Below are 25,282 nucleotides of genomic sequence, written 5' to 3'. Positions count from 1 at the left end.
TCCAGAAAGGTGCCTGTGACCCTGCTGGAAGGCCTGTGGGGCGTTTCCTGCCTGCTGTTCTGGTCCTCAGCCTGGTCCCAGGAAATGCCAGAGATCAGGCTGCTGCCCCCTTGTGGCAACCAGCATAGGCCGCCAAGCTGTGGTCAGCCTATTTACAAAGCCCCTGACAGGCGATACTGACAGGGACCTGGACATGACCCTGCTTGTCTCTACCTGGCTCCCAGGACAAAGTGGGGTCACCTGTGCAATGTCCCCTCCACTTCGAAGCTCCCACCTCTCCTGAGACCCAATTTGCCGGGACTTAAGCCCAGGTCTCAAAAATGTTTTATTTTTTCTTTTAAATATTTTTGTTGTTGTTTTGTTGGACACAAAACCTATTTTTTTATCAACTTATTTTTATGTGGTGCTGAAGATAAAACCCAGGGCCTCCACATGCTAGGCGAGCACTCTACCACTGAGCCACAACCCCAGCAGCCCCCCTTTAAAAAAAAAAAAAAAAAATATATATATATATATATATATATATATATATATATATATATATATATGTATTTTAGTTGTAGATGGACAAATACCTTTATTTATTTTTATGTGGTGCTGAGGATCAAACCCAGTGCCTCACACATGTGAGGCAAGTGCTCTACTGATGAGCCAAAATCCCAACCCCAAAGTTTGTGTTTTTTGGTGGGGAGGGGGGTACTGGGGATTGAACCCAGCGCACTTCACCACTGAGCTACATTCCTACACTGCCCTTTTTAAAAATTCTGAGACAAGGTCTCAGTAAGTTGCTTAGGGCCTAAATTGCTGAGGTTGGGGCTGGTTCTGTGGTGGGCACCCTGTCTCGTAGGTTTGGCAGCATCCCTGGCCTCGGCCTCCAATGTAACCACCAAGAGTGTCTCCAGATGTGGCCCAGGGCTCATTTAAGAACCTCTGCCCTGAAGGCCCAGGAGGCCTCAGCCTCCCAAGTTGCTGGGATTACAGGTATGTATCACCACACCTGGATTCCCAGACATGTTTCTGTGACCAAAAATCAGGAAGCCCCGAGAGTCCTCACGAGGTGTCCTGGCCCTGAAGTGGGCAGCAGACAGAGGCTGCAGTCTACACACAAGTCTGTATCCCTGGCATCTAAATCAGAGATGAGAGGGCAGGAAGCAAGGCGGATGAGCCCCCACACACTCCTGGTGCGCTAACCAGGCTCCCTGCCTGCAGTCCAGCTTCTCCACAGCTTGATGCATAAGTGCAGGGGTTGGTCCCTCTGGGACAACTCTTGGGGGTGATGTTTTCCCTTTACCTGAGGGAACTGGGAATCATGAGCTCTCTGTCTCAAACTAAGGCTCTGGGCTTCTCCAGCTCTTTGAATAGCATCCCATTCTCACCCCCAACCCTAAACCTTCCAAACCACTCTCTAGGCCCTCCACCTAATCAGTCCCCACTCCCACTGAGAACCCAGGGAAGTGTCAGAGGATGAGAAATTAGGCAAAGGCACCTGGAAGACTGACAGCCATGCCAGTGCCTGCCCCTATGGCTGGACATGGCTATCTCAGCCAAGCAGAAGGACTCAGAGGACCTAGGAACCTTCAGGGTACCATTCCCATGTCTAGGAAAACCAGGGCCTTTCCTGCCTCCTCAGCAAGCCCCACCCACACCTCCATCCACAAAATATACTCTAGTCACCCCTGTCAACCTGTCCCTCAGCACTTTGCCATCTGTGTGTGCACTGAGTCCCCCAATCCTGGGCTGTGCACAGCTGCCTATGGCAGACATTTATTCAGCAAGGTCAGGAAAGACAGTGAGGGCCATGGACAGATAACTGGACCCCTTGGGCCCTGAGACTCTCCAACAAAGAGGCCAGTGGCCCCCATCTTAAGAGAGCCCATGCCAGGCAGAAAAGTCCAGGGCAGCCCAGAACCCCACGACAGGCAGATGTCCAGGACAAGTAGGAACAGTCTCATTTATTCTTCACATAGATCTTGGGGGTCTGCCAACCCTCGGGGGCCTCCTTCAGGCCAGCTTTCAGCCAGATGCGCTTCAGGTCTCTCTCGAACTTGATCTGCAAGGGTAAAGAAAGTGACCACCAACTGACTTTTGGCAAAGAGACACACTATCAGTCACTCACTCCCCCTAAGCCCAGGAAGGTGCCCTGACACACCTGCTTCCGTTTTAGGCGTCCTTCCCGTACCTTCCGCCGCAGGAACCGTGTCCTCTTGACCAGCTTGCGGTACTTGTGGTGGTTCATTTTTCGCCGGCGGATCTTCAGCACGTTTTTGCACTGCATGTGAGGGGCATCCCAGATACCCTCATGCCCCTGCCTAGCCTCCCCCTTCACCTGACTGGGTGGACACTGATAGTGCTGAGTGGGAGCAGCGGATACTAGAACCCCAGTATCCAGTCTGGGCAAGAGGTAGCGGGCAGTCATCCAGCTCTCCAGAGGGCTGATGGACATCTTCCTGGGCACCAGCAATTCCTCAAGCTCCAACTGGGACCCCTTGCCAGGAAGAGACACAGCCCTACTTTGGCCAGTGGGTTGCAAGGTGTATGGTGGCCGGCAGGCATGGCTGCTCAGCACCCCTGAGACAGGCCACAGCTGACTGCAACCTGCAAGAAACAATGTAGCATAGTTACCATTGGTGAGGTGACACTAGACAGGAGCACTGCAACCACCCAGGCCTGGGCAGCAAGTCCACCCCAGGCCCAGAATGGATGACCTGCACCTTATTCCTGTTCCAAACCCCAGTGATGTTCTCACAGGAAGCCTATGGCCACATCCTACCTCCAGCTGAGGGTGAGCTGGGCCGCTGTGACAAACGCGTTCCTAACCCAGGCACGTATCCCAACCCCCAGGGCTCTTACCTGCCCAGGGAAGGGACCTGACCAGCTGAAATGTCAGGCGCTGCAGGAACATGGTCTGTGGGAGGCGGCGGCCCCAGGTGCTCAGGGGAGCTGGAACACAGGCGGCTGCTGGGGTCAAGCGCGAGCCGCGGACGGGGCAGGCCGCGCAAATCCCGCTTCCCAGCACTCTGGGTCCCTCTGGCCCGCAACGAGGAGTCGCCTTCACAAGCCGCTGGCCCCTCGGACGTCCAGAATCCGGATCGAACCCCGCCTCCGCCACTCCGGCTAGCCGCCCTCCCCCCGCAACCTCAGTTCCCGCGGGCACCCAAGCCAACAGCACGGGGCGATCAACGTCCGAACGAACCGAAGGGCCCAGGCCTGGGAGCACGGCCCCGCCGGAGCCTCGCGACCTCAGAGGTTGTGACCCCGGCGGCTCGAACAGACTATTTCACCGCCGCGCTCGGCACTTCCGGTCCGTTGCCAAACCGGCTCCCCGGTGGGTCCAAGGCCCAGGTGCCCCTGGCGACCTCCCGGCGCCGGAGTTCGCGGCGGCAAAGGCCCGACGGGGCTCAGTAGGCGAAGACTTCCGGTTCGAAGGGCCGCCCTGGAGCATACGTCAGTTCCGCCTCGTCCCAGCGGAAGGAAACTACACTTCCTACGCCGGGGTGTCTACAGAGCATGCGCCGCCTCATGGCGCCCCCGGATTCGCCCTGGCTCGGGTTCTCTGCGGCGGGCGCAAGGCTGCGGCGACGGAAATGCCACACTGTGAGCGACGGAAGTGGCTAGGGCTGCTTTTGTTCGGGCGGAGCTCCCTCCGGAGTTGGGGACCAGCTGTGGGCGAGATGGGACTAGTGGAACCAGCGGTAACTCGGTCGAAGCTGCCGCCGCCCGGACACTGGGAACCGGGGGCCCTTTCTTAACTGGCAGCTCCCGCTGCCCCTAGGGCTTGACAGACTCCTTTTCCTTTGTGCATCTAATGCGTCCGCAAGGAAGCTCCGAAGGAAAAATCAGACCATAAGCCAAAAGCAAGTTCTGCAGGATTGGTTTTGGCTGACACCTTAACGTTGCTCCAGCGCACGGGCTGCCAGGCCACCACTTCATCTACCTCAACAAAGGCCTGCTGGCTAGCATGGATCCCGCAGTGAACCTGCAGAGGCGGCTGGTGCTGAGGCTGGCCTTGCTGCAGGGACGTCTAGGGATTCTTAGCAGGAAGAGCCAAGCAGGTCTTCCCCAGGCACCATCCTGGCTAAGGAGCGAGTGGCAGGGAAGATAGGCCAGTGAGGACAGAAACTGCAGGCGCCAGGTCCAGCTCTGTAACTGAGGTTACAAAACAACACAGGTTCCTGCCTCCTAGAGGAGTTGCCCAGGACTCCCAAGCAGGAAGATTTTGACCACGTTTGGGAACCCACCCCTCACCTCAGTCACACAGCATATCCTAGTAACTGGTCTTGTCACAAAGGACAGGTTGGTGCCCTCAACTCCAGTCCTCACCTTGGTGTGGACTTCCTTCACCTAACCAGGGTCCAGGAAGATGCAGAAAACCAGGTCATCAATGTTAATAACAGTCCGGTCATCAATGTTAATAACAGTCCAGGCAAGGGCAAAAAGAATCTGGGGGTCGGCAACCTTGGCCTCCAAACTTCTGAGGAGTTGGGCTGTAGATAAGAGTACCTCCGGAGAGGCAGGGACTAATGGGAGAGACAGTGCAAGAGCTCCAGTCTGTGAGTCTTGAGGAGGCTGGATGAGGCCAGAGGACCCACTTTCCCCATCTCAGGAACCAGCCAGGCTCCAGCTTTCAGCCAAGCTTGTGAGGGTTCCTGTACCATAGCAGACCCCAGGCCAAAAGGGAAGGGGTTCACCTGCAGCAGAGAAGCTAGCTGCTTGGTCACCTTGGCCATGCAGCACATGCAGGGCTGGGACATCCTCAGTCACAGGTGATGCTAATGCCTCCCCCACCCCACCCCACAAAATGCCCTTGCCAGATCTGACTGGCTGCTTCCCACAACAGTGGCAGAACACTTGTAGGGATGTGAACAGCCCCTGCCAAGCTAGAGGTGCTAGAACCTGACTAGGGAGATCAATTTTTCATAAAGATTGGAAATGAGAGGATTGGTGTGTATGTGCTGTTTTCTAATTTTTATTGTGTGGCATTGGGGACTAACCCAGGCAAGCATTCTACCACTGAGCTATATTGCCAGGTGTCTCTACAGCCAACATTAAGTTGCCAACACAATTTTCATTGTGGTGTCATGTCAGGTTTCACTAAGTTGCCCAGGCTTCCTTCAAACTTGCAATCCTCCTGCTTCAATTCCTACATTATAGCTAAGATTACAGGCACGTGCCATCAGGTCTAACTTCTAATTTTGTATGTGTGTGTGTGTGTGTGTTTGTTTTAATCAATGGAACTCTTTAGTCTCAATTACTGCATGCATTTCTTTTCCCCAAAATACCCATTTGCCTTCAGGAAAAGGTTTTCTTCAGAACTTTTGTAGAAATTTTGCAGTTCTGGCTTGGAGGCTGGAAAGGCATCAATGCCGGTGGCTGAGGGTAGGCCAGGCTGGGGCTTACGCTGTAGCCTGAGCTGAGTAGCCTGAGCTGAGTAGCCTGAGCTGAGTAGCCCTAAAGTCCTGGGCTACAGAAACCTAAACCAGGCAAAGTGCCTGCTGCCTCGCCACAGCCCTGCAGTGGAGTGCTGCAGTCAGCTCATGCCAGATCCCACCACAACAGCTAGCTGTTCATTTTCACTTTTATACCCTGCTTTTAACATAGCATTATCCAACAAACTGTAACAAAAGGGAAATACAGGGCATATTGCTTCCTAGTTGTGTACTTTTCTTTTTTTCTTTTTTATTTTTTTGGTAACAGAGTTTGAACTCAGGGGCACTCAACCACTGAGCCACATCCCCAGTATTATTTTGTATTTTATTTAGAGAGAAGGTTTCACTGAGTTGCTTAGCACCTCACTTTTACTGAGGCTGGCTTTGAACTTGCAATCCTCCTGTCTCAGCCTCCCAAGCCACTGCAATTACAGGCATAAGCCACCACACCTGGCATAGTTGTATACTTTTATCTATAACCATAAGATCATTTGAGTATTAAAAATAGTCATGGAAACACTGTAGAGTAGCTACTTCATTAAATAAAACTGTGTTGGCAAGTTAAAAATCAGCCATGGAGTCACCTATTGATCTTTACCAGCATCCCTCAGTATAACTCTGTACCGGTATCAGTATAGTACAGTTGCTCAGTGGCAGGTATCAATAGAAGCAAAGCAGAAGCAGTGGTCTCTTTATCCCATGCTGCATGGACTCCTCACAGGATGAGGGAAAAGTTGGCCCCACAGTCTCACCAGGCAGGGCCACCAGGATGAACCATCCTAAGTAGCCAGAGCTCACACATCCCTGGCTGGCTACATGATGGACCACTGTGTTGGCCTTGCTAAGGTCCAGGGCCATGAACAGGTGCCAGTGTGCCCTGGGGAGGGGCAGGGAATCTCCAGAAACCCAGCATGTTGTAAGGCTTGCAAAATGCACCCCAAGCTTACTCCAAGCCCCAGCACTTCCTCTCAGCACTGGGGCTGCTGAGAGTCCCAATGGATGATGTCTTGTGCCCTTGCTGCTGAGCCCAGAAGGGGGCCTTGGGCAGCAGCTGAGGAAGGAGGTTGAAGCTGTGGCCATGTCTTACAGCTGCAACACTCAACATGCTCCCTGGAGGGTCAGAATGAGGCTTGAGTATCAGGTTCATGATATGCTGGAGTGGACATAGCTCAGGCACCAGAGTAGCCACATGCTTACCAGACAGTGCAGAGGTGCTATCTGCCATTGCCAGGCAATCACAGAGGCCTAGGCTGGCAGGAACACCACACATCCTTCCTCTCAGATACCTGTGGGGCTGTCCTTATCTATGGAATCTCAACCTCTCTGGTGCTTAATTGAGGTGCTGGTTTAGGAAGGTAATCACTGACAGAAGAGCCAAAACCAGATAAATGACAGGCCCAGGTGAGACATGGCACCATCCACCTCAGGAACAGGAAACAGCTCCAGGCCTAATCTCATCTGCCCAATGGCCCTGCACATGGCAAGGCCCAGCTCTGGGGACACCTGCCAGATGCCTGCTTCTGGTTATCCTGTGCTGAGATATGCTCCAGGGCCCTTCAGTACTTTCTTGTCTTTACCTCTTCCCTCCTACAACCCTCCAAAAGCAGCCTTTCAAAGGGCAAATGGTTTCAGGAGGTGCAAGGGGGCTTACTACAAAATCCAACACTTTAATGACAGCAGGGAGCAGGGATGGTAGCTCAGACGTGCCACAGCAGCTCACAAGCAAGCAGAATAACAACCTAGAAAGCCTGTAACATCCCAAGCATCCTGAGAAGAAAACTGTTTATTCAACCACGTAAAATGCATATATAGGAAACTTCTCTATTTGGGAGCTGGTGGCCAGCACACAGCATTGCACAGATAAAAATATACGACTTTCAACACAGACCTAAATACCTTCACATTTTAAAAATCAGAATTCTCTACACAAGTTTTAAGCTGGCAGAATTCCAGTTCTGAGTTTTCATACATAGTTTTCCTTGTATTAAACACATGTTTATTTACAACGTGGATAGAGAATAAAGGGCTATTAAGGCCATTTTCTCATTGTGAAACACCACAAAATATGTACATAAGTACAACCTAATATAGGCAAAGGTTCTAAAAATCATCTTTCTTGGCTTAACGTAATTGAGCATCAGTACAGGAGTGAAGGAACAGCTTGTCGATAGCACCCAGCCACGCCAACAGGATGTGTGCCTCTGCTTTCCCAAGGAGCCGCCCACAGGGCTCAGCTGAGGAGGACCTCACCTGGGACAGGTGTGTGCCATGCCCCAGGCCACCCTAAGGGGACCTTGCCACCCCCTCAAATCCATTTCCAAATGCATCTCAAGGTCCAGAGTCAAAAAAGTTTTCCAAAAACTATCATGGCCACAGGGCCACTTGAGCCACATGTGCCCCATGGGAGGATCCAGGACACCCATGCAGGACCCACCTCACCTCCGATGCCTGCTGTGTCCCGGGTGGTCCCGCTCATAGCGATGGCCTGTGCGTTCATATGACCTTGAACGCTCCCGCCGCTGATCTCTATAGTAATGACTTTTCTTCTTATATTTTCCAGAATTATCTGCCCGTTCCCGTGAGCGGCTTCGAGATCGGGATGAGCTCCGACTCCGGGATTTGTGTGGCTTCTGGGTGGGGTACTTGCAATCCTTGGATTTCCGGGAGCCCCTCATCTCAGAGCCTTTGTAGGGAGCACCTCGGTGTGCTTGCCTTGGCGGGGAGTCACTCCGGCTCCGAGAGCGGCTCTGTGACTTGGACCCGCCAGACGTAGAGCCACTGTCGCTTTTTCTGTGAGGAAGGACAACACACCTGGGACCACATGCGTGAGTGCCTGTCCCAGCCAGGCCGGGACACACCCACAGGGGCAGACCATCCCCTCCTACCACCCTGGGGAAACACCCATCATCACCAGACCCACAGGCAAGCCCCAGGCACGCACCTCCTCTTGGGAGAAGCAGACCGTGATGGGGACCTTGAGTAACTCTGCTCACGGCTCCTGCTCCGGCTCTGGCTCTCTCGTGCCTTTGGCAAGCTGCAGACAGGAGTGGAGCAGTTACACACCAACAGTGTCTCCACCCCCACACCTGGCGCGACCACCTGAGCGGCTCTGGGTGCCTCACCCGTTCACGGGGCTGTCGGCCTCGGCTTTCTTCCTGCCCTCCACTTTTCTCTTGGCATTCTTCACAGACAATGGGGAAGGCTTGCTTCCTTTACCTTCTTTGGGGGATTCTACCAAATCAATTTTAAGTTAAAAACCAACAGAGAACTGTGCCAGTAAGAAACCCATTAGCAGAGAAAGAAAAGGCCACTTCTGTGGGGTGACAGACACACACACTGATTCTAACTTCCAGCATGGACTCAGAAATTAAGCAGGCACCAGGAAGACGCAGAAGGCCCTTTGTCTAGGTTCTTCCTTAGGGACGAGGCAGTGAGCACCACTCTTATCTCTAGGGCCTGGTAACATGATCTATGTCATAGAGTATACAATTTTTCATCAAATGACAAGCTAACTGGGTAGGCAGAGTAAACCAAAGCATTTCAGAAAGGCTGTCTGCCCATTTTGCTTGCTAACAAAAACATAAACACAAAACCCTTCAGGGTCCCCATCTGATTTTATTTAAAAAATATTTTTTAGTTGTAGTTGGACATAATACCTTTATTTATTTGTATGTGGTGCTGAGGATCGAACCCAGGGCCTCGCACGTGCTAGGCGAGCACTCTACTATTGAGCCACAACCCCAGTCCCCCATCTCATTTTAGATATCACCAATGGTCAGTCAGGGATTCCAGCACTTCTGTAGCCCAGACCCACCACAGGCTCAATTCCCAGGATGAAGGCCCAGGAGGGTCACCAGCTCCACCCTTGCAGCAGCATATGACCTGACATACTCACCCAGCTTGGGGGCAGGTGAGAACCCTGTAGCGCTGTCCGTTACTGGGGCTCCCCCAGGCAGCAGGCCCCTGGCCTGCGCCTTTGCCTCTTCAATAGCATGCTTTCTCTTTTCCACTTCACTTTCCAAGAGTGTTAAGTCGACCTGAAAAGCCATAATCCCTTTATTCAGAACCAGATGCTTTTAACCAAACACAGATGAACATTACATAAAAATATCCAAAAGAACCTTTTTCCGTGTGTAAAGCTGCAGGATTTTTAAGCAGATTTCTTGAATTTCTTCTTCAGTTGCTCCAAACAAAAGAAACCAGTGGGGACGATTGGGCAAAGGGATCTGTGAACACAAACACCATCAGATCACATTTTCTCAGCAACTTCAAGGCCAAAAAAACTCTTAAAGCAGCTAAGAACAACCTGCTGCAGCAAGCAGCTCTAGATTGAGCAACTTAGCAGGTAAACAAATGTCACCACAAGTGGAGAGAGCCATGCCGTGCAGCAGAGCACTGACCTCTAGCGTCCGGGCAGCGAGGTAGATGCAGGCACAGGCGATGCTTTCAGGCTGGAACCGCACGAAGACATCTGTGCGAAGACTGTCGTTCATGTAGTTCCTGAAACCAAGGCACAGCAAGAGTTGTGGACCCTGGCAACCACAGCACCGTCTGCATTACCTAAGGTAGCTACACCTCTACGTGGTCTACTGCTAGGACTGAGACCTAGACAGTCCTGTGAATCCCAGGAGTTAATGGAGAAACATTTTAGCTGCTTTTTCTGAATACAGGACAGAAAGAGAAATTACTGGGGGGAAAAAAGCTGGCTGAATGTCAGAAATACGGGCTGCTATGAACGAGAACCGACTTTAACTTCACTTTTCCCTCAGCTTTTGGCCTGCTATCATGCAAAGCACAATGCCTCAGAAAGAAAACACTACTTAGTGGTTAAAATGTATTTGATTAAAGAAATCTAAATGCTCAAAATCCATAGTGCAGAGAAACATGCAAACTCAAATGAACAGGCTGAGCACGAAGCCTCGCAGCTGAGACAAGCTGTCCTGTGTTCCTTTTCTGCGGAGAGTGCTTGCGGCCTGGTCCTTCTCCAGATAACCGAGCCACAGCTTCCACGAAGGAGTCCACTTGCATAAGGGAAAGGCCCTTGGTGCAGTTCAGGTGTATGGGAACGTCATGCAGGAGGCCAATGCCCGAGGGAGTCCTCTTCTCGGGCTTACCAAAGAACGTTTCCAAACTGTCCCATTTCAACAAGGAGTCTTAAAATGAACATTCATAAAATCAGACAGCAGCAACAAAATACTAAAAAATACTTAAAGTTTCAACACAGTAAGTACATTCTTAAAACTTTATCATACTTTAGAAAATATAAAAAAAATACAAAACTTTGCATAAAACTGACTATATTTTTAATGTTTTCCTTTAGGTATATTTCTCAAAAACTTATAGACTAAAATCAAACCAAATACTGGTTTTATTAATATTGCAGAAACAAGTAATTCCATGAGAAAACAGTTGAAGAGGTCATACATTCACTGCCCAACATGCTCAGATAATGGCACAGGTGCACCACAGGCAGGAGACTTGAGGGATACCACCCGATATCTTTCCCCTAAATAAACCCAGAGTAGGTAACATCCAAACCCATTCAGATGCTAAACAATAAATTCCACAGATGCCTACAAGAGGCGGCTGGTCTGGAGGAGCTGGCTCCAGTGTTCAATAGGGAAGGCAGTGTGGTGGCAGTGTAGCCACTGGTCCAAGAGCCACTGTGGGTAAACAGCCCAGATGTTGGCAAAACATTTTGTTTCTAATAACAAATTTCAGTATTCAAACAATAAATAACATTATTCCATTAACTTTTAAGTTCTAAAAACAAATGAAACCCTCAAAACATATAAACTTATTGCTATATTTGAAATAATTTACAACATTTTTGTAAAGAGTCCAAGGAGTAATTTAAAGATGCACACCTTTACTGAAGGGAGCCCAGCTGAGCTGCTGCAACGAGCAACATCAGGGCCTGGAGAAGTAATGGTACAATCCCACACCAACAGCCTCAATTCCCATCGGCCAATTGTCATTTCAGCTCTTACAGCTTCCCACAGATGTTTTAGAGAAAGGTACTGCATCTTTATTGTACAGGTACAGCAGTTTTAAGGGGACAAAGCCCAAGTCAAGACATTACCAACTCTAATCGATACAATTACCAAAGCACGACAGGATCAACAAGAAGCACAATCGTCAGAGAACCACAAGCAGCAGTCGGCCATGACTATACTATCGTACGCATACCACCAGTCTAGAGCCAGCCTTCGGTGGAGAGCCTGCACTGGGTTGGCTGGAGACGGCCGCTGTCCCTGCACCAAAGCGCTTGGACAGCAGAGGAGAAGTCTTAGTCACTTACCCTCAGAGGCTACCCTTTGATTGAAAGAGTACAGAAAAGAAAAGTCAAAATGGGTTCTCTGCAAAGCAGTCACAGCACCAGACAATTCAGTCAGCAATATGACCCTATAGACTTAACTCTGTGGGGGAAAAGGGCCAGAACACCCCAAAAATCAAACTGATACTTCAGGCTTCATTTCTAGCCTATACCTATTAGAACCAGCCCAAAATTCTTACAAAACTTCATCCCCACTTTCTCCCACAGGATGCAGCTCCCAGGAAATTTCCTGTGCCCAGTCAATGGCTCCCAGGGGAAGCCCACTGACTGCTCTCTTCAAGGCAGGGAACTTAGGGAATCCAGGGGCAGGGATGGGCCACCTACCGTTACACCAGTGCCTGTCATTTTGGGAGGCTGCCAGGCATTTACACGGCAGATCACTGGGCACGGGGACAACTCCAGCCCACAACCAAGTCATGGGACCGACTACCCACTGCCCAAGTGCCTCAAGTAAACATTCCTGCACTGCCCTTGCTGGTCTCGTGAGACAAGGAAGGTCAACTCACCATGCGGTCTGGACCAGGTGTTGGTTACGCTCACATTCTAACACCTGAAGGTACATAACGATTATCTGGAAGATATGGGTCAGGCAGTTATTACCAAGAACCTCACGAGAAGAGAACTCAGATCTTGTGGATATCCATGCAGCAAAAGAACCTCAATCTAGATCCCAGGGATGGCTCCTGGTCACGTCCGGCAAATGGCTCAGCTGGAGGGGAGCTCCTGCAGGTGCACCTGCTACCTGCTTCTGCAGCAGGGCAGCATGTATGCACCTCAGGACGAGCCACACCCTGTGGCACAGAAGGCTGTGCCTCTCTCGTGGCCCATGTTCATTCTCATCGCCACAACTTTTCCGCAAACGAGACTGGCCTGCCCTAAACATCAGTGTGCCCCAGCAGCGAACATACAGAGCAGGACACAAAATAATTCCAGCAAGTGAAGAAAAGCATTTAAGTCCTTGGTAGATAATTTACCAAGAATCTGAATAAATGTCAGAAAATCAAACACTCAAGAGAGAAACTACAATGAAATTCACCAATGAAAATTGGTAAGACTGAAAGTATAAACAGTAATCTTTCTTTGTTTGCTTTGAGGGGAAGGGTACCAGGGATTGAACCTAGGGGCACTCAGCTACTGAGCCACATCCCTAGTCCTATTTTGTATCTTATTTAGAGACAGGGTCTCACTGAGTTGCTTAGTGCCTCACCATTGCCGAGGCTGGCTTTGATCTCACAATTCTCCTGTCTCAACTTCCTGAGCCACTGGGATTACAGGCATGCGCCACCACACCCAGCCCTTTTTTATTTTTATCTTGAGACAGGGTCGCATTAAGTTGCTTAGGGCCTCACTATGTAACTGAGGCTGTCATCCTCCTGCCTCAGCCTTCCAAGCTGCTGGGATCACAGGCACGCGCAATGGTAATCTTTTTAAACAATTTTTGTTTGTTTGTTTAGTACATGAAATGCCTACAGTGCTTTGATTAAACTTAAAATACAACAGCATGCTCCCTAACCAACCAATGCAGGTCGCAAAACTTGAAGTTCATCTTAAAGCAAAAAGGTTCAGAATTCTTCCCATTCTCCCATAAAAGAAAGTGAGGCTATTACTAAGGTGACTTTAGAAACCTAACTGTTCAGGAAAGAAAAATGGATGCTGACAAATTTTATTTCTACAAGTTCACCACTGTTTTTTTGAAAACCGAAACCTAAAAACCACAATTTCCAAAACTCTTTTAAAATGCAACTAGAATTAATAGCACAAGAAGGCTAATCACTTGCAAGGTTACAGCTATGACCTGGAAAACTGAGTCAGGGACATAGGTCATCTCCAGGGCTTTCAGCCTCAGAGACATGGGGGGTGAAAACCACCTTATACCCACCTTGTGAGGGTGCTTCACGTGGACACAGAAGCCCAGCTCCTTGAGGACTCGCCTTTCTGCCTTTATGATCTGGTTCTTCAAGTTGACATAATCTTGATCCAAAAGAAGAGGCACAGGCTTCCTGCAAGGACAAAGAACATGGCCACATAAAGATCAGACAAAATAAGATGTTCTGGGGTTGCACCTGTGGCTCAGTGGTAGAACACTTGTCTTGCACAAGTGAGGCCACAGGTTGATCCCAGCACTGCAAAAACAAAAAACCTCAGAAAAACAAAAAAGCAACACCTTTCAGGGTACACTATCACCTCCAAGAGGGAGGAATCTAATATAAACATCACCACACAAGACACTAGATGAAGACTCACTTCCTTTAACAAAATTATAGAACAGGCTTCCAACTCCAGAGCCAACCTACTTATCCCTTCTCTACAACCTGCCCCATCCTGGTTGATAAAAGGCATTCTGGTGCATACACAAACACTGCCTGAATGCCACGAGGTCTAAAGATCTCATTGCACAGACATTAAAAGTTAAGAGCTCAGTGGTACATGCCTGCAATACCAGCAAACTGAAAGCTGAGGAAGGAAAATCACGAGTTCAAGGTCTCACTTAGTGAGATCCTGTGTCAAAACAAAACATAAAAAAGGACTGGGGAGGGCTGGAGTTGTAGTTCAGTGGTAGAGCGCTTGCCTAGCATGTGTGAGGTGCTGGGTTTGATTCTAACACCACATATAAATAAAATAAAGGCACACTGACAACTAATAAAATATTGGGGGCTGGGAATATAGCTCACTTGGCACAGTGCTTGCCTTGCCAAGGCCCTGGATTCAATACCCAGCACACACACACACACACAAAAAAAAAAAAAAAAAAAAAAAAAAACCCGACAACTAAAAAAATATTAAAAAAAAAAAAAAGGACTGGGATGTAGTTCCGTGTTAGAGCACCCTGGGGTTCAATCCCCAGATGCTGACAGTGGTGAAGACAAGTCCCTGCTCTGGAGCACTCAGGGCCACACAAGAGACAACACATCACAGCTGTGAACTGAGGAGGGCCCTCCTCCATCCCTTAGGGGATCCTGGCTGATGGGAGCACACGAGCAATCATCCACAAGGACACAGCCTCCCATCTGGAACTGTCACAGAAACGGTAGTGACTGGACACTTGTGACAACTCTGAAAAGACTCACTTTTTTTCCCTCAGGTGTCGAAGGCGATGAAACACATTGATGACGTCCCTAATTCGTCTCGGAGCCTCTTCTATTTTGGAGGCCAGGTGCACACAGGCCATAGACACATGCTGAAAGGAAGCATGGAGACGCAGCGGTCTGTTCCCATCCTGAGGTCCGCCCAAGGCTGAGGGGCCGCACAGGGGCTTCCCGGGCCCAGGACGCGCCCACCCGGCAGGCGGCGCAGGCCGGAGGGGCGGGGGCCTACCTCCATGGAATGCTTCACGAAGGACTTGGTGTAAAAGAACCGCTGGAACAGCACCTGTCCCGTAGCCATGGCCACCTAGACGGGGAAGCTTCCGTCACTTTTGGACGCAGACTCCAGAGCTCCGCACTGAAAGTCACCCCGTCACGTGGGACTCCCCTCAGGGCCAGAAACTCAGCCCTCCTCCACGACCCAAAGGCTCCCGGCGGCCCGCGGTCTCGGCGCCCCGACCCTGGGGAGGCTCGCGGCCGGCTGGGGGCGGGGCCGGGGGTCTGGGCCGCGGCGCCGGGTCGGGCCCGGTTCCGGGCGGGGTGGGGGGTCCGGGACCGACGCAGCGCGGGCCGATCGGCCAACAAAGGCCCGGCCCCTCCGGGCCGGCGGTTACCGCGAGCCTCGCGGCCGCGCCCTCACCTGCGGCAGGCGGAGCAGGATGCCGGCCGCCTGGATGAGCTCGCAGCCCACCACGCGGAGACCGGTCTCCGTGTCGGTGTCGAGGCCGCTCGACATGGACGGCGTGAAGCGGAGCTTGTCGTCTGGCAGCAGGCAGTTCTCCAAGGTGATGAGCACGCCAGAGTACAGCCTGTCCCCGATCAGCACTCCTTGCGACCCGGGCGCGGCGCCCCCCGAGCTCGGGGTGCCGGCCGCCGTCCCGGGGACCGCCGACCCCGGAGCTCCGGCCGCCGCCGCCGCCGCCGCCGCCATTTTGTGCCGCCGACTCCTTTCGGGACCCTTCCCGGCAGGGCGGCTCCTCGCGACACTCAGGCCGCCCCGCCTAACCCCATGCAATTGGCTGTGATCGGTCGCTGCCTCATGGCTATTGGTTGCGTGAATTGCCCGTCAGCCTTACGTCAGGCGTCGACGCCGGAACTCGCGCGGGAGAAGCGGGCTCGTTACCCAGAACCCTCCACGGCCCGGCTCGACCCGGAAGCGAGTCTGCCTTGAGAGGCCAGACGCTCCTAGAGGCTTGGGTCAAGGGGCTTGCATCTCAGAAGCCTGTGGCGTCCAGGAGGCGGGTCTCGGTGGAAGCTGGGAAGGGACGACCCTTCCCCTGCAGTCTCCGGAACACGACGCTGTGCATGGAGCCGGTGCGAGTTAACACGGGGCGATTGCCTGGTAGTTAGTGCTCCACCCTACTGGCTTCGAGTTGGGGATGCACCTGTGGGTCCTGGACCTCACGGGTTCCTGTTTCAAACCTCAGCCCACGAGGAGGTGGACGGGTAACAGGGAACCGAACTTGTCGGATTTGATGACCCTGCAGAGCGCTTGGCGGCAGATGCAAGCACAGGGTAGCGGGGGGGGGGGGGGGGGGGAAAGAGGCGCGAGGTTCCAGCGCTGGGTGGGAAGGGACTTGCTTATTTGACCCTACAGAATTCGTGAAGCATTTGTCTTGACTCTTGATTCCCCAGGCCTTCGTGGGTCTGCTCAGCGCCGCTGTGGAGGGGCATCAGGTGTGTTAATTCCTGTTGTTACCCTGAGCTTTTCACCAGGTTTAGGCTTAGGAGACCGGTGGGGAAGCCCAGAGATGCTGGTTTAGACGTTGGGGGTAGATCGGAGGGTAGAATGTTCCTGGATGGGGTCAATTTGAGCTGCCTGTGACTACCTGAAACCGAGGCTCCCAATGGCTCTCGCCCAAATCCAAACGTGGGCGGACTTCTTATCTCAGTTCAAGCATTGGCAACTGAGACCCAATTTCTCCTCTGCACTCGGACTGCTCTGGGCAACACGGTTGCATTCCACCCACCCCCTCTACTCCCAAGGTTGGCAGCGCCAGGGTGTCTCCCCTGTTGTCTGCAGTTGCACCCAACCCCAGGAAAAGAGCAGACCTTGATTTTCTTTGGTCCTACTTGGGCTGCTTGCCTATCCTCTGAACCATGAATCCAGCCACTCAGATCAGGCCCTGGCACCCAAACTTGCACCAGAATGAAAGGAAACTGGAGCAGGGCCATGGCGGTCTGCCACATTCCCATCTTCCTTTATTAGCGTGAAGTGCATAAAAGTGTTACCGCTGTTGACCGGTGACGAGTCCTTGCTTCCCCAATGTTGAAGAATAACACCAGAGAGCACGCCGAGGCAAGGTCAGAGTAGAAATTAGAAGTTTATTAAAGGACAGCAGAAAAGACTTCTCCCGGAGGAAGAAGGGGACCCAAGAGGTGGAATCCAGTTGGCGGGCAAATGTGTTTCCCTTTTTATAGGTTTGGTGATGGAACGTGGGTTGGAAGGCCCGAGGGGTGGGACACAGGTGGGCCAAAAAGTAATCTGGTCAGGAAGGACTTCTGAGTCAGCACCTTTTTGCTGGGGGCTGTTCATTAACATTTCTTTGAGGTGGACTTTGGCCTAGGGCCTTTTGGGACTTCATTAACATTCCATGAGTTGTCCTGTGTTTTCCCCGAGTCATTCTCCGCACGGCCTCCATTTTAGATTTCACTCGATATTAGACCCGATTTACCTAACTACACTGACTACCTAATTTTAAATCTGGCTTCAAAAGCAGCTCAACCACAGTACCATACTGACAAGTGAAATGCATTCAACACTTGTGCACATGACCAGATCTTGGGAAAGATGGAAGTTGGCCCTTGTCTTCCAAATACCTATGGTAGTGTCCACCCTTAAGCTGGGGACGAAGGGCCTCATAGGGGGGTTCAAGCTGTAATGTGGGCCATAAATGATTTTGGCCTACAGTGAAAGTGGAAGAGAGTGGACAAAGATATCTAGGAGGTAAATGGCCAGGGCTTGACTGGCTCCATGTGGGGCTGGAGTAGGTACTGTGTACAAGGAAGAACATGGAATGACTCCCAGGCAATGGTGACATGAGATGAAGGATGGTGTCACCAAAGAGCAGTGTGGCTGCAATTGGAAGGGAAGAAAGGTGTGCTTTGGGAGCAGGGATAGCCCTCCAAGGTCAGCAGTACAAGCAGGCCTGGGCCACTGCCTGTATAAATGTGGGAGTCCCCAGCAAGAAGGCAGTAATTGGTAAAGAGCTTCAACGGCTTTCCTGGTGCAGAAGGAAAGGGAAGTGAGATGGGGTGAAAATCTTGGGGGTCATGGTACCTATTGGAATTTTGGTTCTAGAAAACAGCTTTGCTAAGAGCTCTTGAGTTATAATGGGAAGGAAGCAGAGACCAGAGTGGAGACAGCAGATTAGAGCTAGAGAGGGGGTGTGCAGATGAGTTGCTCAAAACCCAGATGACAAAGGCTTTGGGTCACTGAGGACAAAGGGTTGGGCTGTCCTGGGCAGCTTAAATACACATCTTTCACTACTGGAAGGAGTGGACAGGTCTGTGGTGTGGCGCTGCTGTGAAGTGGCTCCTACTAGTGAGTTTGTCAGGAACATAATACCTGGACTTATGGGAGCAGTGTGTGTGTTGTTAAAAGCCCTCCAAGGCCATAAGAGACCAGAAGTTCCCGCTTTGAGCCAGGAGTGCTACCTGCTTGCTATGTGAATGTCCCTCCCATCTATACTGGTTTGGGGAAGCATGGAAGGAGATGGGAGGGGAAAAGGTTGGTGTTTGGAGTGTCTGAAGAAATGAGCCACAGGATTCCTGCTATACATAAGGAAGAGACTAGTGGAGGATGGAGACTGAGGTCAAACCTGGCCAGGATGAGTAGGGACTGGGGAAACTTAGGGTAGATCAGGTAACTGTGGGGTCAAAGTTCAGAGGCCTGGTGCAGATCCCTAATTTGCAGAAGGAAGCAGCATGGTCAGTGACATCCTACCACTCGGGACTCCTGCTCAGCAGTCTTTCCCACTGTCCATGTGGTCACTGATGACATGTACACAGGCACCTCAGAGCACACATCAAGGTGTTTGTTGGGTAACAGAAAACATTACAAAATCAAAGACTACAAAAGCTTTATGCACATGATCTGCATAAGACATAAGACATTCTGTGACTCTGTCCCACCCAGAGAAAGCAAGACCTATTATTGAAATGGCAATTAACACAAAAGACAAATCAAACTCAGACTTCACTCAGTTATCACATAACTCCTGGAGCTCCTATCTTAGCTATGATCCTCCAAGGAAAAAGCCTTGTCCAGATCCACTGTGCTGCTGCCCTCAGTGGTAGTGCACCACTCTGGAAAATATGCCCTCAGGCTCCTTTCCATCCCCCAAGGCAGCAGCAAACCCTTCCTGTCGCCTCCTTTGGGCCAAAGCAGCCAAAGATTTGAAAGTCTTCGGTTCATAGATGGCCAGGTCTGCAAGTACCTTCCTGTTGAGCTCCACCTGGCACTGGGAAGAGAGAGAGCAGAAGCCTGCAGTCAGCATCGCTACTCCAGTGGCCTGCAGGAACACCCCACTTCAGTCAGGCTGGAAAGACACGGCTCAGAGGCCTAAGGTCTGAGCCGCCCTCCTCCTGTCAGCACACCAGATTTTTCTCCTTTCCTGGTCCAGGGCACAGTCTGCCTGGCAGAAGGTCTGTCTGCACAGCACAGATAGGTGCTATGGGATAAATGTGATCAAGGACAGGGAGGGCTCCAGTGCCAGCCCAGGGAACCAAGGACCATGTTTAGATTCAGTAGTCATCACTTTAACAACTAGGTCTCCTGGTCAAGGCCAACCCATAAATCAGCCCATGAAGTCAACCTAGCCAAGGTACAGCTTGTGACAGAGCACCAAAGTTCAAGTTCCTGGGCTTGATTCTCAGTACCCCAAAAAGAAGAAAAAGAACTGGAGGTGATCTCAGAAACCACCAGTGAGTCCAAGAAGCAGAAGAAAAAGGGACAGCCATCAGGTGCAGTGGCCATTCCTGTAATCTTAGCTACTCTAGAGGCTTAAGACAGTAGGATGGCAAATTCTAGGCTAGCCTCAGCAACTTAGTGAGAGACCCTATGCTCCCCAGGGGGAAAAAAAAAAAAAAACACACCTGGAAATGTAGCTCAGTGGTAAAGTGCCCTGGAAAAGTACCAAAAAAAATTAAATGTACCAAAAAAATTCAAGTACCAAAAAAATTAAATGAAAAAAATAAAAGGATGAGTCTTATTCTTTTTCATGAGGAAACACTAGGGCTTGCATTTCAGTACCATGTCCTGTTTCCAACATGGTCTGCTACCAGCAGGGCGAGGGAGAAGCAACTGTGATAAGCCCTTGCCAGAGTTCCACCTCAAGAACAGAAAGCAGAATAGAAGGTACAGGGCTATGCTGGGGAGACAACTGCCAGGGGAGCTCAAGCCTGAGGGGTGGTTCCTACAGATGCTCAGCACCTCAGCAGGACCCTCTAAACTGTACCTTAATTAAGTTGACAATGAATGCCGGGTACTTCAGACCGTGTTCCTGGGAGGCAGCTGTAATTCGGTTAATCCAGAGCTGGAATAAGAAAACGTAGAGATGCTTAACATCAACAGTTGAATGTTTTGTCCATTCTTCTAGTAAAGGCTCTACTGCACTAAAAAGTACTTGTAAAAGTCAGGAGGATAGTATTTTTTTTTTCCTCCAGCAAACAGACTTGCAGCACAAATAACAGCAAAGACTGATTTGCTTCATCCAAACAAGTTCAATTCTAAATAAAAAGCTGTAATACATGCACCATGAATACAAAGATAAAAAATTCTGCAGCAGTGTGGCTAAATTCCTACAGCCAGTAAGTGAGTGCCCACAAAGGCAGTTGTGAAACTCAAGAAGCTCCAGGGAGGCAAACAGACTCGGAGAGCAGAGCAAACAGTCAAGGTCCTCAGAGAACCTGGATGGCAAGGAGTAGTGGGGTCTGTATCAGACTAAGAAGTGAGCAGGGAAAAAACCTAAAAGATGAGCCACACTGACCACTGGGCAGGACCTAGTGCAATGGGCAGTTTCTGGTGAATGGTATGTGCCTCTGTTCTGTTCCATTAAACAAGGTGGGTGTGTGAGGGATGTCTCTTCTTAAAGGCGTTCCTAGATATCTTAAAGCAGTCTTCAAGCCCATTTTTGCTCTTCTAGCTCGGTGGTTCTCAAGTTTAGACCTATATAAGGCTCCCTAGAGATTTAAAACAGACCACACACTGGAGGTGGGTGTGGTGGCTCACACCTGAAATCCCAGTGACTTAGGAGGATGAAGCAAGAGGATTCACAAGTTCAAGGTTAGCCTCAGCAACTCAGCAAGAACCCTGTAATGTGGCGCATGCCTGTAATCCCAGCGGCTCAGGAGGTTGAGGCAGGAGGATTGAAAGTTGAAAGCCAGCCTCAGCAAAAGCAAGGCACTAAGCAACTCGGTGAGACCCTGTTTCTAAATAAAATACAAAAAAGTGCTGGAGATGTGATTCAGAGGTTGAGTGCCCCTGAGGTCAGTCCCTGGTACACCCCCCCCACCCCCCACCCTCCCAGCTAAAATGAACCCATCTCAGAAGAAAAAGACTGGAACTGTAGTTCAATACCTCTGGGTTCAGTAACAATAATAAAATGAAAATACCAGAATGCTAGGCCCACCTTCCAGAGCCTCTGATTCAGCAGGTCTGGGGCAGGACTTGAGAATGTGAACTTTTTTTTTTTTTCATATATATATTTTTTAGTTGTAGATGGACATAATACCTTTATTTTATTTGATTTTTATCTTAATTTTATTTTATTTTTTTATGTGGTGCCAGGGATTGAACCCAGGGCCTCACGCATGCTGGGCAAGCGCTCTACCACTGAGCCACATCCCTGGCCCAAGAATGTGAACTTCTAACAAGTCCTCAGGTGACACCCTGGCTATCCAGGGCCCCCTCTTCAGGACCCTCCCGGCTGTGAGCACCTCTGCCCTCCTCTGGGGCAGCCAGTGTCCCACCCCTTCCTGTGCACCACACTGCTCAGGTACTCAAAGCACCTCACATGCACTCTGGGCTTGGCTGGAGACCTAGGAGCCTGAGGCACAGACCCACCTCCCCACAAAGGCATAATTCTGAATGGGGGCAGGGAGTTATAGTGCTGGGACCACAGTCTATGGCCAGTGAGGCCTCTCTCGGGCTTGCTTTTGTTTCTTCAGCTGATTTCTTAGAGGGACACTGAAGGGGGGTTACAGTTCGACGTATCAGAAAGACCCTCTGCAAAGCTTCCTGGGATACGTGCAGCCCAGCAATGAACAGCGAGGCACAACACAAGCAGGTGGGATGCAGAGCTCGGGAGGATGGGGGTGGGAGTGATGTGCGGCCGGGCCGAGGAGGAGGGCAACAAGGAGGACCGCCGGGCAGCGGCGGAGGAGGACGACGACGGGGAGGACACCGAAGCCCAGGAGGAGGAGGAGGAGATCGGCGGCGCGCTTACGGTCCGCAGGATCCGCTTCTTCAGCCTGCGGGCTCGCGTGCACTTCACGAAGGCTCTGGTCACCGCCCTGACGGCCAGCCGGTAGCAGCGGTTCTTCCTCCCACGAAAGTGCTAGGGCGAGGACGGGAAACGGGGGTGAGGAGGCGGCGGTGGGCGCCCCGGCCCGCGGGCCCCGCCGCCCAGGCGGGCGTGCTTACCCGCGCGTGCTTCAGCACCTCCTGGACGCGAAAGTAGCGGTCGGTGACGCGGTTCCGCAGCCAGAGTCGCGTCGTGAGGAAAACCATGGCTGGCAGCCGGCGCAGGACTGCACCCACAGGCGCTTCCGGGTCCGCGGCGCCGAGGACTTCCGGTGCGCCTCGTGCCTTCCGGGGCGCCTCCGCGCTCGCCTTCTCGGTTCCGCGGTGCGCGGCCATCCCCCAACCCCCGGGAGCAGCCCACCTCTGGTCGGGGCGACGGCCGGCCACGGCCAGCGACGCAGACGGTGCGCGCTGAAGGGGTAGCCCGCTTCGACCTGCCACCCTTGACCTTCTGGGTTTGGCTTATTTCGCTTAGCCGGATGGCCTCAAGTTCTATTCATTTTCCTGCAAACCACTTCATTTTTTATTGTGGCAAAATACAGACTGCATAAGCCGGGCGCAGTCCGCGTGGGTCGCGACAATCCCGACAGACACAAGCTCACCGTGATCCCGGCGACTCCGTAGGCCAAGGCGGGAGGATCGCAAGCTCCCGGCCACCCTGGGCAACTTGGCAAGATGCTGTCTCAAAATATAAAATAAGAAGGGCTGGGGATGCAGTTCAGTGGACAAGTGCCCCTGGCCCAGTCTCCAGCCAAAAACAAAAACAGAAATACTGAACTGGGAGGGTGTGATTTCTTTGTTGCCTTTTTTTTCTTTTTGGTGCTGCTGGGAATTGAACCCAGGGCCTTGCGCATGCAAGGCAAGCAGTCTACCAACTGAGCTCTATCAGCAGCCCATTTTGTTATTTTTTTTACATGGATATAGTTTCTTTTTTTGATTGTTTGTTTTGTTTGTAGTTGTAGATGGACAACATGCCTTTATTTATTTGCTTACTTTTTGTATGTGGTGCTGAGGATCGAACCCAAGGTTTGATCCTGCTAGGTGAGTGCTCTACTGCTCTTACAAACCGCTCTTGTAGTACTAGATGGAGAGCATGACTTTTATTTTATTTGTTTATTTTTATGTGGTGCTGAGGCTTGAACCCAGTGCTTCACAAGTGTGAGGCAAGCACTCTGCCACTGTGCCCCAGCCCAGCCCTGTCATGTCTGTTTTAGTATTGATGTGGAATATTTCTTCAGCCTGTCTTGTCTTTCCTGACCCTGGGATTCCTGAAGAGAACAGACTGTTCTGCAGCATCTCCCTTGACCTGAGTCTTTTCCTGGTGATCCAAATCAGTCTGTACTTTTTTGGCAGAACGCCATGAAGTCCTATTGCACCCTGATCACTCCCTGGTGTTGGGAGACTGAGACCCTCTCTGTCCCACTTGGTGATATCTGCTTTTTGGCTAATGTTTGGGAGGCTTCTCCACTGTGTCCACATTTGTAACTGGCAAGTGACTTGGGAAGAAATACTTTGTGTGTTCCAGGCCTTCTGGTAAGCAGATGTGGAATTAAGTGAGCATTTGAGGTGTGCGCCTGATGCCTGTAGAAGGACTCATGACTGGGCGCCCCTGTTGAAGCATATTGCTAACCCAGTGGTGCTGAAGCAGAGACAGCCAGATAGAGAAGCCCTGTATCTGGTGAAAATGGCCAGTCCCTGGTGCCCATCTGTGCTCAGCATCCCAGCTGAGAAAATTGTGCCCCTAGCTGAAATGCAACTGTGGGCTTGCAGCACAGCGGCAGACAGGTGGAAATCTGAGCAGCACCCTCCGAGGCCATGACATTCTGAGATAAGGTAGATTTCCCATCCTTCATTGATCTCGCACTCACTAATCTAAGTATCCATTGGTGATTTTCTTATCTATCACCTGTACCATATTAACTTGGCCTTCTATATCCTTTTGGGGATATAGTTTTAAGAAGAGTTAAAGCAGGACGGGGGATATAGCATGCGGCCCGGGTTCGATCCTCAGCACCACATACAAAGATGTTGTGTCTGCCGATAATTAAAAAAATATATAAATAAATATTAAAAAAAAATTCTCTCTCTCTAAAAAAAAAGGGGGGGGGAAGACCTCCCCCTTCCATGGATTCCACCTCTTGGGTCCCCTTCTTCCTCCAGGGAGGAAATCTTAAAAATAAATAAATTAATTAATTAATTTAATTAAATTAAATAAAAATAAGAGCAGTGTGAAGAAGAAGAGGCGAGAACGACCTCGGACTGACCAAAGCCAGCCGCTGCATCCCCTGGTCCAGAGCCAGCATCCCGCCGCCATCGCCACCATGCCCAAGAGAAAGGCTGAAGGGGATGTAAAAGAGATAAAGCCCAGGTGAAAGACAACCACAGAGAAGATCCACAAGGCTGTCGGCTAACCTGCTCCTCCAAAGCCAGAGCCCAAGCCTGAAAAAGCCCCTGCAAAGAAGGGAGAGAAGTACCCAAAGGGAAACCCTGCAGAAGATGGAGATGCCCAAACAGACCAGGCACAGACAGCTGAGGGGCTGGAGACGCCAGGGCAGTGTGTGCCTTTCTGATAACTGTGGACTTCTGGTGGCTGTACCGTTTGAAATACTATTTTTTATCAAGTTTTATAAAGGTGCAGAATTTTGTTTTACTTTTTTTTTTAAGCTATGTTGTTAGCACACAGAACACTTCATTGTTGTTTTGGGGGGGAAGGAGCATGTGTCACTAGTAGAATGTCTCCAAAGCTGGATTGCTGTGGGGAAACACACCTTTCCCTTCTAGTTTTGAGAGACTTCCTCTTTGTTCCCAAGAGGAGGGGATTCCCTGATGTTGGCACACACAGCCACCTTGGCACAAGTGCCTTGTGGTATGGAAAAACTCAGACTCATCTGTATGTCCTCCTCCCCCTCTC

At 51.0% G+C, this 25,282-nt stretch overlaps 3 protein-coding genes and 1 pseudogene across 8 annotated transcripts; 1 reads left to right on the top strand and 3 right to left on the bottom strand.

Annotated features, from left to right (window-relative positions):
• Positions 1–1,735: 1,735 nt before the first annotated feature.
• Aurkaip1 (aurora kinase A interacting protein 1) lies at positions 1,736–3,424 on the bottom strand. 2 transcript variants are annotated; one of them, XM_046424862.2, is made up of 3 exons: positions 2,851–3,424; positions 2,180–2,595; positions 1,736–2,050 (listed from the first exon to the last, which is right to left on the bottom strand). In XM_046424862.2, exons 1-3 carry the CDS (start codon positions 2,900–2,902, stop codon positions 1,949–1,951), a joined length of 570 nt encoding a protein of 189 aa, XP_046280818.1. In that variant the 5' UTR covers positions 2,903–3,424; the 3' UTR covers positions 1,736–1,948. The 2 variants fall into 2 exon arrangements, with proteins under 2 accessions (XP_046280818.1, XP_046280817.1); XM_046424861.2 differs by having other exon boundaries at positions 2,150–2,595; positions 2,851–3,420.
• A 3,767-nt stretch (positions 3,425–7,191) lies between these two features.
• On the bottom strand, positions 7,192–15,792 carry Ccnl2 (cyclin L2). Of its 5 annotated transcripts, XM_046424734.1 has the most exons (11): positions 15,487–15,792; positions 15,079–15,153; positions 14,832–14,941; positions 13,643–13,763; positions 12,270–12,334; positions 9,827–9,926; positions 9,548–9,652; positions 9,322–9,463; positions 8,549–8,657; positions 8,368–8,460; positions 7,192–8,216 (listed from the first exon to the last, which is right to left on the bottom strand). In XM_046424734.1, exons 1-11 carry the CDS (start codon positions 15,775–15,777, stop codon positions 7,862–7,864), a joined length of 1,566 nt encoding a protein of 521 aa, XP_046280690.1. In that variant the 5' UTR covers positions 15,778–15,792; the 3' UTR covers positions 7,192–7,861. The 5 variants fall into 5 exon arrangements, 4 of the variants coding, with proteins under 4 accessions (XP_046280690.1, XP_046280695.1, XP_046280692.1 ...); XM_046424739.2 differs by lacking the exons at positions 12,270–12,334; positions 13,643–13,763; positions 14,832–14,941; positions 15,079–15,153; positions 15,487–15,792 and adding an exon at positions 10,319–11,722; XM_046424736.1 differs by lacking the exons at positions 12,270–12,334; positions 13,643–13,763; positions 14,832–14,941; positions 15,079–15,153; positions 15,487–15,792 and adding an exon at positions 11,616–11,634.
• A 3,119-nt stretch (positions 15,793–18,911) lies between these two features.
• Positions 18,912–22,649, bottom strand: Mrpl20 (mitochondrial ribosomal protein L20). The gene is made up of 4 exons (XM_046424800.2): positions 22,492–22,649; positions 22,295–22,405; positions 20,306–20,383; positions 18,912–19,309 (listed from the first exon to the last, which is right to left on the bottom strand). The coding sequence occupies exons 1-4, from the start codon at positions 22,576–22,578 to the stop codon at positions 19,136–19,138; spliced, it is 450 nt and encodes a 149-aa protein (XP_046280756.1). The 5' UTR covers positions 22,579–22,649; the 3' UTR covers positions 18,912–19,135.
• LOC131423405 (non-histone chromosomal protein HMG-17-like) lies at positions 22,638–24,941 on the top strand (annotated as a pseudogene).
• Positions 24,942–25,282: the final 341 nt, after the last annotated feature.

This window comes from Marmota monax, unplaced genomic scaffold, assembly GCF_021218885.2.
Source record: "Marmota monax isolate L192 unplaced genomic scaffold, Marmota_monax_Labrador192_F-V1.1 WCK01_AAM20220418_F8-fsc00080, whole genome shotgun sequence".
In the NCBI taxonomy this organism is placed as follows: Eukaryota; Metazoa; Chordata; class Mammalia; order Rodentia; family Sciuridae; genus Marmota; species Marmota monax.
This window is presented reverse-complemented; position numbering and strand designations above follow the sequence as displayed.